Here is an 11,999-nt window from a genome sequence, read left to right on the forward strand (position 1 = left end):
CTGATATTCTTTTTTTTTCTATTTTGATTACTATCAGACATTGACGAGTGTGCGAACGCCAATGGAGGCTGTGAGCACGTCTGTACCAACACTGAGGGCAGCTTCCAGTGTTCCTGTCATATCGGACAAACGCTCAATGGAGACGGCCTAAATTGCGACGGTAGGTGATGGCATCTTGTCCTTATAAACAGACGCCACAGCTCTGTTCGTAGGGCATCGGGCAGAATGGGTTGACAGCACATGGATGAGGGTAGGGTTAGACAGAGACAATGTCAGCAGATCAGAAGGTCAGGAAGAGGACATTGGTGATCGTCTCAAAGTCTTTCAGGGAAACATAGCGAGTATAGGGCAAATGTCAGTAATAGACGCAGGGGCAGAGGGCCCAGAGATGGCAATGTAATGTTAAGTGTGAAGAAGTATTTTTCTTGGGAAATGTCGTTGTTTTGGACTTGGATGTTGTAGGTAAGGGTTGTAGTATCTTAATTATGTTGACAAAACAGACTTGCAGCCATGTTTGTGTTGTCTGGCTTGCTGAAGAAAATATAGGTTTACATGCGGTCATCATTTGGGGTGGGGGGGCACTCCCAATGTTTGGGTAGAATTCTCGCATGGTTTAGCCGCGTAGGATTTTTTTTTCTTTTTTTTGGGGGGGGGAATGGAGACTCTAGTGGTTGGAATACCCTGCCAGTGTATGTTTTTCAATGACTATCCGTCTCCATTATTAACTCTATCATCCATCGCTGCAGGCAGTTGGTTTAGACTCTCAGCTTATAGCTGTTTGGTGTTTAGTCATGTGTACGTGGTCTTCGGCGACTTCGTTTTTCATCAACCTGGTTCCTTAGTAACCTCCTTACAGTGCCCTGCAGAACGTAGTCTCCTTTGCCGTATTGTTTCAGCAATCGGCGGTGTATTCTTGTATGGCTCACGTTTTGAGATGTTTCAGACGTTTATCAGCATAATAGTGTATGTGGAATCTGATCTTTTCTCTAGGGTGTTTGTAAGTGTCCAACTCTCCGACATGGTACCGACTGCTGGGAATTTTTTAACCTTTCGTTTTAAACCCTTGACGCGATGGCTAGATACTTGCTTATAGTTGTCTTGTCTAAAGATTACTTGACCGATTTAGGTTCACCTCCAAGTTGTTCGGATCATCATCATCATCATCGGTCGACCGTATTGGTCGGAGTTATACCGCCCCTTACGAGGTGACATACTCTTTCGTTAGCTTAATACAAGACGGGGTTCGCCACGCCTCCGTCCGGGTGATGATGTAATCACCGTGTGTGGTGATGTAATGACCATGTGGCTGATACGGAACAGAGGTTCGCCAGGCCTCCACTCGGGTGATTTGAAGTGAATCACCAACTCCATACTGTAGTGTTTGTTTGTACCATCGCACACCGGGGCATGCCCCTTCTCTTTTTCGAAAGGTGTGGTGGGTTCTTTAACGTGCGTGGGGTGTGGCTCTCCCCAAACACGGGACCTCCATTTAACGTCCTATCCGAGGGACGTCCCTAGCCGAAGCTAGGTACTCATTTACACCTGAGTGAAGTGAGGAAAGTCGTGTTAAGTGCCTTTCCCAAGGGCACAAGATCGGTGACAAGGTGGGGGGGTTCGAACCCGCAACCTCTGGGGGTGTGAGCCGAACACGCTACCGATTGCGCCACACGACCCACATTGGGTATTCAACCTGATAACAACCAAAATTTGGGCCTTGGGCCAGCGTTGGTGAGTGTGCCGCCAACCCCAATTACATGCTTGTGTACTGCCAGTTGAGCTGCAACGGTTGTGATGGTAAGTACAGGTGGAGCCACACGGGTGCCAGAGTACATTGCAATTTTGCGGAATACAGTGCAAGTATACTAGTATACAGTATAAACTATACCAGTATACAGTTTAATTTTACGGAGTGCAATCGTATCAGTATACAGTGCAATTTTACGAAATACATTGCAATTTCACTAGTGACGTTGAATCACGTGACTTTGATCCTGCTTTTCCTTGTAAATGAGTTTCAAGATGGCGGACGCCGCTGACTCACATATTTCTGTCTTTTTCGAGATGATCCCTGTTCAGTAACATGCCTGTGTGTAGTGTGTAGTAATTTGACCAAAAGTCTATCTACAAGAACGGACCAAATTCGCTAGAAAAACACAGAAATATGTGAGTACGGTCCGTCAGCGGCGTCCCGGAAAACGCGTCTAGGCTACGCAATTCAACGTCACTAGTAAAATTGCACTATATTCCGTAAAATTGTACCGTCTATAACAATTGCACTGTATTCCGTGAACTGTGTACTCAGACACACCTGGGCTATGGATCACCGGAGGTAATCATCTATGTTATGTATAGTATTCCAGGACTAACATCAACATGTCAGTAACAGTCAGGTCGTGTTGCGTAACGGTACTCGTAGTGTCCGACTCGGAACCAAGAGGTTCCGTATTTGACTGCTGCTTGCATGCCATGCCACTGATCTTGGGTCCAGGTACAATACATTCATCTTTATCAGTACTTTAAAAATCACAATGGTATAAAAATTACTACTATTATGTAAGACCACTTTTAAAGATTAAGGATCGGGCAGTCAGTCAGGTAAATGGTTTTATTCTTTTACAGCTCAATACATTCTTTCTACCTTCTAAGCCGTCATTTACTAGAAGCAAGTATACTGTAATATTGTAGCATAATGGTTCGATTTTAGTATTTTAGTTGTATAGAGGACTTCTTTATTCAATAATGTTGCAATTCAACAGCTTCACAATCCACCACGTCTCCAACAACAACCCATGTGTCAAGTACTACAGCACAGGTCAGCACCACGCCTAAAATTCTGTCAACAGCCATGGTACCCACCACGTCGACCCAAACAACAACCCCTAGACCCAGCACTACAACAAGGGCTAGCACAACCGCAGCACTGCCAGCAGTGACGACAGCAGCGGCTGCTGTTCCCACAACGTACTCAACAACAACCGTTGGGCCCGGGACTACAGCAGAGGCCAGCACAACTGAAGTCCGGTCAATAGTGACGACAGCAGGGGCTGCTGTTCCCACCACGTACTCAACAACGACCGTTGGGCCCAGCACAACTGAAGCCCGGTCAACTGTGACGACAGCAGGGGCTTCTACAACGTCCCTGACGACAGCAGCTGCACCAATGAGTACAGTAGACGTTATCACAACAGCAGGGGCAGCTGTACCAACTACGTCCCCTACAACGTCCGCTGCACCCACAACTTCAGGGGCCAGTACAACTGCAGTTCGGTCTACACTGACGACAGCCGGGGCTGCTGTGCCCACTACGTCAGCACCAAAAACACTTAGATACAACACAACTGTGACAACAGATGTAAGCACAACGGTAATTCGGTCAGCACCCATTACGTCTACAGCAACGAACCCTGTACCTAACACTACAGCAGAGACCAACACAAGTGCAGTTCAGTCAACAGTGGGGGCTGCTATTTCCAGCACATCTTCACAAGCGCCCCCTGCACTCAACTCTACAGCAGAACACAACAACACGATGTCTTTGTCTTTGTCAACAACAGCGACTGCTGTGCCGATTCCGTCTCTAACAACGACCCCTGTGCCCAACTCAACAAAAGAGACCAACTCCACTGTTGTCCGTACTGCTGTACCTAGTACGTCTCTACTAATGACCCCTGCACCAAACATCACAGCGGAGGCCAATGCTACTAATGTCGTTAAGTCAACGAGCGCGGCTACTGTACCCACAACGCCAGGTAAGATTAAAAGATCTTTGGTACCACATACATAGATTCGTATTGGTAAAACTTTAGTAAGACAAATAGTCATAAAAATCTTCAGGACTGATATTAATACAGTTGAAAAGTGATTGCACGAGTGATGCGGTACTTTTGGGTAGATTTGCACCACATCTCCCATCTATGCGATGAAGGTGTATGCGCCACGGCACGTAAAGACAGCGGCAGTAAACGAGTACCAAGCAGTTTAACCAAGCATTAAACTGTAATTCTTCTTTCTCTTTTGACAGATATTGATGAGTGCATGACGGGAGCTCATGTGTGCCTCCGTGACGAACTCTGCTTCAACAGAGAGGGATCGTACGCCTGCGCCTCGTGCTACCCCAACATAGCCCTGGTGGGAGGAGGGGCCAACTCTTCGGCTCCTGTCGACATCAAACGGAGGGTGCCTTTTACTGTGCAATGTACCGTGTCAGTGGACTGTAACGTATCCTATTCCTTCCTTTTCAACTGGTCTTTGTACGCGATGGATGATGGCCTGGCATCCGTAAAAATTACCCTTCCTGAGAATGTTGAAACAGCCGGATCTGAACTCACCTTACCGAAGAACGTTCTGCCGTACGGGAAGGTCGCCATCCGGCTGGAGGTCACGGTGGAGGAGACCTTGTCTGGACTCCGCGTCGTGACGTCAGCTGGGCAGTGGGTGAATGTCTTATCTTCGGCACTCCTGGCTGATATTGACGGTGGTTCAGCAAGGTCCCTAGCCCCAGGATCCGACATTGTCCTCGACGGTTCCTTTTCTACAGATCCAGACACCATGGTGACAGACTCGGCAGACTTCACCTATAACTGGACCTGTGTAACAGAATCAGGTTAGAAACACAACAAGAAAAGTTCAGATGTTTTTTTAATGCCGTTTGCCGTTTTTGATGAGTGTGAAATGTCAATGCAATTCAGATGTGCCCAAAGTATGCCGTGTTGATGTTTAATAAAGATTTGATTTGATTTGGAAAAAAAAAACGTACATTTTGACTTAACATTTCTACGTTTACCAACCCTTATCCCTACTTTGTTTCAGAATGTTGTCTGCTTAAAAGGTTTAAAAAAGCATTTTACCATAGGTCTTACCAAAATTAATGAATATTGAATTAACAATCTTTATAAATAGAATAGCCCATATTATGTAGCTGTATATTCTTTCCAGATGAGCTAAATGTACATTTGACCATTTACCTTGTATAGGATATACAACATGATATTGAACATTGTAATATTGAAAAGCTGCATTCTAATGTTAACTCTGTACATGATAGTAACACTATATATTCATGATCTATTAAATTTTACAGGAACTTCCTGCGACGACATGTTTCGCGATGGAGGAACCAATCAGTCCTACGTCATCTCTTCTGAGGACGTCGACACAAGTGCAGGCCGGTTGGTTGTGCATCTTACCGTGTTGTTCGTGGGCAGATCCCCTGGGACGACGTTTCAAATCCTGGAGATTTTCCCTGTCGGTACTCCATCTATATACATCAGGTACCTTCATTTCATTTCATTCTGTTCTGTTCTGTTCTGCAGATAGGAACTTCATTTGTGCTGATTCTGTGCTATGTTGTCATTGCAACAAATACCTACTATAAATCGGGTCGAAAATGTCAGACTTACACCGTAATTGCGTAAATAAATAATAAAAACCCGAGCGGTAGTTTGTTTGGTTAGACCAATTGTGAATGTAAACATAAGGCATTTGCTTTACAAATGTCAGCTTTCTAGTTCTTTTTGGCGACGTCTCATGGAGGAGCCTTATGGTACAGTATTGTGTGCAATCTGAAAGAATTCTAGGAATCGTACAGGCATTTTGTCCACAGATAAATAGAATGTCCATAAATAGCATTATCTGGCCCACATCTATGTCCACATTCCTGGAAACCCTCGGGAGAACCTGTCTGCCGGATGGCCCACATGTACTTTCTGTGACCCCTGGGCTCGTTCACTATACACTCAGGGTAAGGTAGCGTACAGGGCTTCCTCAAAATCATGAAATCATGGCAGTGCCATGCAAACAGTAACCCTAACAGCAACCACCGTCGCCATGGCAATGCATGCTTTCATTGCCAGTCTTGTTTGTCTTTTTAGGTGCTTCAGCAACTGTAACAGGAAAATCAACCCATCGGAGAAGCTCGTTCTGGTGTCAGTGTGTACAAACTGCGAGGAGAACGAACTGGTCAGTTACAACTGGACGTTACAGGAAGTTCCCGACGAGTTTGGCAGGTTCGATTTAAACTGGGACACCGAGAGCACCACGGGAAGGAACCTGCCGGATGTCGTCATCAAGCCAGAAGTCCTTACGGTAAAACACGCAATTAAATTTAATAGTGTCGTTAGGCCTGGCGGCAGCGTGTTCGACTCGGAACCAAGAGGTCCAAGATTCGAACAACATTTCTCCCGGCCACCGTAGAGTTTTAATAATCCCTAAAACGACATTGCAAGTTTTTTGGCACCTAAGAAATGTGGCAATCACCATCTACAAATGATAATAGATAGCGCCCGGGAAGGGGCGGTTGCTAAATTGAAGGATGGTATTATGAATAGAAAAAAAACGAATCCGAATATTCTTACTAGCTTCTTTCAAAGTAACCCGGAATATTACTAAAAATCCGTGCTTGAACAAAATTGAATCTTCTTGTTACCTCCGGGGAAGGAGATATCCTTCCGCGAGGAGGTTTTACTATGGTTCGAAACATTTCTGTCAGCAGCTGTTTCTCGCGATCGGCTGGACGGATTTGTCTGTGGTTCGGTATACGTATTGCTATTGGGCTGCAGATGATGCAGAACGTTTTTGTTTAATTGCATATGTGTTTATGGGCGTCGAAATAAAAGGTTTTTAAGTGCTCCGGACACCCCCGCCATGCTGAAAATGGTAATTACCATGTTGTTAAGGAATGCGGTGGTTGCAGTTTTGGGTCTTAGTATTCAAAAATGAGAATACAGAGGGGTGTCTGGTTCCGATAAAAATTTTGGGTGACGGCGCAGCAATGACGGCGGGGGTAATGGCGCGGGTGACGGTGCAGGCTGTCAGACACGTTAATCAACAGTGCATACCGAACCAACCGTCAGTAGCCATCAAACACATACAAACATATTACGCACATAACTTTCATACTACACACAAACAAATAACCTAAACCAATAGAATACAAAAAAAACCCGGAGGTTTGAAATCTACGATTTCCCTTGTTGAATCTGCTTTTATAAACTTATCTTATTGTGATATTTTATGGAAAGAAACTTTAAGGTTACAATCGTCTTTCCCCATGTATTAGGCTTTAGGGGACTACACATTAAGAGTGGAGACGACGCTTGCTGACGGTCGTCATGGTTTTGCTGAGTACAGTTTTGTACCGAACAAACCACCTGCAGTCGGGAGCTGCACAGTCAGTCCGGAAAACGGCACGGCCATGGTGACGGAGTTCATCATCAGTTGTAGGGGTACGTAACATTTACTATTAACTTGGATATATTACCTTAGTATGTAAATTTATACTTATTATAATATAAGCAATATCCAGTACTTGTTTCTGAACAAGTACTACATCTCACGTTACAGATTAGCCGTCCAATATGGTATATTATCATATAGCCAGAAGGCATCGACCGCCGTAACCTAAAAAGTGGTCAGTTATTAGAATAACAGACCACTTTTTGGGCCGTTTCATTATAAAGGGATAGGCAAATAACAATAGTGTTTATCTATTTAGAACGGATTGTTATTTATTTTGAATAATTACATTTTCAAAATACAGGATAATTAATAATTTAAGACACAAAATTTAAAAGGAAAAAGACTAAACATAATTTTGACACCCCCACTAAAAGTGGTACTGTTCAAATGTCACTTGGTTCTGTTTTTCTGTCCATTCCGTCTTTTTTCACGTAACACAGAATAGGTCGAAGATATTTTTAGGTAATGGGGGAATTTTATAAAGGAATCGTGTCAAATAACTGTCAGTCAATAAGGCTACATGATAGTATCGTTAATGCCCCGCCGCTCACTTGTTGGTTTATCGGTGGTTATCGAACCAAAACAAGGATTATCTCACCGTATCAACTTGGGCATCAGCCATTTATTACAAACCCAAAGGTAACACAATGCGCAACATAACATAACAAGATTCTATATATAGCTAGCTATGACAAGAGAGTGTCATAAATTAAATGAGTTGATACATACATAACTATGTTACACAATTCCTATCGATGAGGTTTCCTTGCTCTATGCAGAGCATATAGGCTTGGGTGCCCAAGTTTCTATAGCCCTTGGGCCACACACAGTTGTGCAGGGCACTACAGCTGGTAGTGCTGTGTGTTTGACCTTCCCACACTCTTTCTCATATGTGCTGAGTGCTATTCAGAGAAAGAAGTGTGTACCATTTTTTAAGTCTTTGGTATGACCCGGCCGGGGTTTGAACTCACGACCTACCGGTTACGAAGCGAGCACTTGAGCTATTGCACCGGTTTCGAGGAGCGTGGATTGAAAATTGTCTATCCTTGTATTTACTTATTCTTTAGGTTTCTCTGACTCAGACGAGCCTCTGACTTACACCTTCCTCTTCAACACGGACGCCGCTACTGGATTCTCTCCGCTGTACACAGGAACGGTATGTCATTTTGGAGTGGTTGTGTAGAAAAACCAATTCATGTCTTTATTGACTTAGAAATTATTTCTTTTTATCTATCTTTTTATATCTTGATAATAAGAAATTTGGGTAGCTCCAACGGCTACATTTAGCTGATTTCCATTAAGGCCAAATGCATACAAAAGATATAAAACATAAGAGAAATATATGGTATTAAAAAACATGATATCTATGTACATCAGAAGTTTTTCCAGACAGTTGTTGTCTGTCTTAATTGCTTTATTGAATTGCACTGAGTAGTATACTTGATTGTAAAAGCAATTAGCCTCGGGGCATTGTTTTGCAATAAACTTTCTTCTATGTAGAATTGCGGTCGTTTTATCATACCATTAACAAATATTATCTTATACTGAAAAGCTGTTTGTATTCAAATGCAGGAAGTTTTAATGTTTTTTTTTTCTTCATAGGATCCAACCACTCCATCGCAGCTCTTTCCAGTGGGCCAAGAGTCCAGTGACTTTGTCGTAAGAATCCTTGTTGAAGTGTCGGATTCCTTCGGGGCAATATCATATGTCGAGAGTTCTGTTAAGGTAAGGTATATGGCAGATACATGGTAAGCTTTTCATCAAAATCATCGGAACATATAGTCCCGTTTACACAACAGGCAGCAACAATAAAAACTAACTTAAGACTGTAAATGAAAACATACATAGTCATGACGACGGTGGTTGTTAGGGTTGTTGTTTGCATAGCAGAGTCTTGATATCATGATTTTGAGGAAGCCTTGTACCCTCCCCTCCCCTGAGTGTATAGTGAACGATCCCCGGGGTCACAGAAGGTACATGTAGGGCATATGGCAGACAGTTTCTCCCAAGGGTTTCCAGGAATGTGGGAATGTTGACAAACAGAGCCTGTGGACAAAATGCCTTTACAATTCCTAGAATGCTTGCCAATTGCAAACAATGCTATACCATTAGGTTCCTCTCCGAGACGTCGCCAAAAATAATGCAGTTCATTATATCGAACAGGGAAATTCGTATTCCTTATGGTATTGGATAAACTATGCATTATAAGTCAACATCCATATGTTCATACATATACAGAGAGAATAAGCTGAAGTTGTACATACTAGTTCATATCGGTCTGAAATACACATGTAAATGTAGAATAAAGTCTTTTTTAAAAGTTTTAAACAAGAGTTCCACGATCTCATACCTTCGCCAAATGATGTTAACCCTTGCGATTATACAATTTTAATCATTGATTTTGTAAATAAGGACCTCATTTGCATTTATTATATCAGTTGATCATATTCTCCACCCAATGACAGCCTTAATTTAACAAAAAGGCTATTATAGCTCTTCCTCATAAATTATGCAAATGAGGTCATGATTTCAATAAATTATGTTTATTGATTTTCACCTTCACTTAACTTCCAAATGTGGCAAGTATGAAATTCCCAGCAGTTACAACTTTGAAATTATAAAAAATTGTCATTAATTATGCAAATCAGGTCCTCATTTACATAATCTATATCCTCAGATGTTTTTTCTCGTTCTCAAGTAGATGTCACAAGTGTTTCATAATTCTATTATCGAACAAAGCAGATTTATAGAATGTCATTAATTATGCAAATTAGCTCCTGATTTGCATAATTGTCATTTGATTATGGCAAGCATCACTTCAACTACCTACATACCAAAAATCACGACAATCCGTCAACCGGTTCTTGAGTTATCCTCCTTCAAATTTTTTCAACAAATGCACCTGCAGTTCAAGAACAAGCAGCTAGGGGACCCAAACTTATGTCACTTCTTCCCTATTCCAAGAGCTATCTGTCATTCAAAATTCGTGACCCTAGCATGTCCAGATCACGAGATGTCAGAAGCGGAAGTTCTGCTGCAGTACCTAGGAAAGCCGCCAGGGGGCCCAAAATCTAATCATTTCTAAGTCTCATAAAGACCTACCCACCTACCAAGTTTCATTCTAATCCATTTACTGCTTCTTGAGTTATCTTGCTAAACCACACACACACACACACACACACAAACACACACACACACACACAGACAAACGCTACTGAAAACATAACCTTCTTGGCGAAGGTAAAAACTTTTACAAAATTTGCTTTATGCAATGACTTGTACGTATGTCCTTAGCACACAGGAGCATGAAGGTAGTACACTAAAGATATTTTTGAAATTCATTTATTCAGTTGTTTCTTACTGTGCAGTTCCGTTTGACAATGGACACAATCCTTGAATTCTCACTATAACGCAGCTCACCGTATATGTAATGCAAATATAAAATATGATAAACTAAAATAAAATATAAAAAAATAATGTATGTTGTAGGTCGTGGCACTTCCAGCAGAACAGTCCACAGCCGTAGCCTCGCAGCTCGTGGTTGGGGAGAACAGTCCTCTAACCCAGCTGGTGCGGGAAGGAGACGCCAAGTCCTTGGTGCAGATGTCCAACAGCGTCACGTCTGTCTTAAACACGGTCCCGACTAACGCGTCAGCCGAGACACGTAGGGCAGCCACTGAGGTTTGGATAGTTATAACCATTTCTAATGCCATTTCTCCTAAATTGAATGAAATGTGTTTAGTATTTTAGATTTTAGACCTGAATGATACTGTAGTTGTCTGCTCTCAATTCAGAACTGTTTAAAGAAATTGATCATATATGGAATTATCGCAAAACTAATTTACAAGTTATCGTAACTTTTGTAACACTTTTAATTTGTATGTGATTCAGTTTGAGACATTTTGTAAGTTGTACGTAATTCAGCCAAATGGCTGCGAGGTGTCAACTGAAATAAACGATTAACATTCTTAAAAAAGCTTTCCACAGATTTTCCGTTTTTGGCCAAAGGTTGATTTTAACTTTTTCATGCGAAAATACCCTATAGCTAGATATGATGTTTTTGGGAAAATTTGGAAACAAGCTTTTCATATTTCTTAAACCAAGTGATAACAAGATTTCAAGATGCCAGATACTACAGGAGGATTTAGATGTGTCTTCAGATGACGTAACTCACAAAAATAGGTTATATATATTGTATATCCCTTGCTATTAGAAAGAGCTAGTAAAACTCTCTAGCTGCACTTAATGAAAGACTCACGTTAGCGCCCTTGCTGGTCTAATAATTGAATTCGAGTAAGATGTTCCGCCTTTACCACACTATGTGTTCAATAGTTTTTTTGCCATACATTGCATGAATGTTGTGAAATTGAGTACCCTTTTATTAATATACATTATATTACATTTTGGAACTGTTTTCATGCCCTACAGGTCAGAGAGGCTGTGGTAGCTGCATTGACGACCATCAAACCTACAAGCGTGTCGTCTGTGAACCTTGTAGCGAGCGCGCTGGGCTCGGCCACAAGCGGAGGGGACGACGTCTCAGCGGATGCGCAGGTAAGTAAGACATCTCGTCTTTAAATTAAGAAACTGTTAATTTTTGCCTGCATTAATCGATTCAACAAAAAAACAAGACTGGCAATAAAAACATACTTTTCAATGGCGACGGTGGTTGCTGTTAGGGTTATTGCTTGCATGGCACTGGCATCATTTCATGATTTGAGGAAGACAGATACAGTGCACTCCTCCCCTGAGTGAATAGTGAA

At 42.2% G+C, this 11,999-nt stretch overlaps 1 protein-coding gene across 1 annotated transcript in view; it reads left to right on the forward strand.

Annotated features, from left to right (window-relative positions):
• Positions 1–40: 40 nt before the first annotated feature.
• LOC109470110 (sperm receptor for egg jelly-like) overlaps positions 41–11,999 on the forward strand; it is a 12,321-nt gene continuing 362 nt past the window's right edge. The window contains exons 1-10 of the mRNA XM_019768892.1: positions 41–160; positions 2,757–3,749; positions 4,022–4,603; positions 5,081–5,270; positions 5,871–6,084; positions 7,058–7,223; positions 8,304–8,392; positions 8,839–8,961; positions 10,726–10,917; positions 11,665–11,790. Coding sequence (XP_019624451.1) covers positions 2,846–3,749; positions 4,022–4,603; positions 5,081–5,270; positions 5,871–6,084; positions 7,058–7,223; positions 8,304–8,392; positions 8,839–8,961; positions 10,726–10,917; positions 11,665–11,790 — 2,586 coding nt within the window. The 5' untranslated portion in view covers positions 41–160; positions 2,757–2,845. The remainder of the gene's footprint in view (positions 161–2,756; positions 3,750–4,021; positions 4,604–5,080; positions 5,271–5,870; positions 6,085–7,057; positions 7,224–8,303; positions 8,393–8,838; positions 8,962–10,725; positions 10,918–11,664; positions 11,791–11,999) is intronic.

Source organism: Branchiostoma belcheri, unplaced genomic scaffold, assembly GCF_001625305.1.
Source record: "Branchiostoma belcheri isolate BF01 breed outbred unplaced genomic scaffold, Haploidv18h27 scaffold22, whole genome shotgun sequence".
Lineage (NCBI taxonomy): Eukaryota > Metazoa > Chordata > Leptocardii > Amphioxiformes > Branchiostomatidae > Branchiostoma > Branchiostoma belcheri.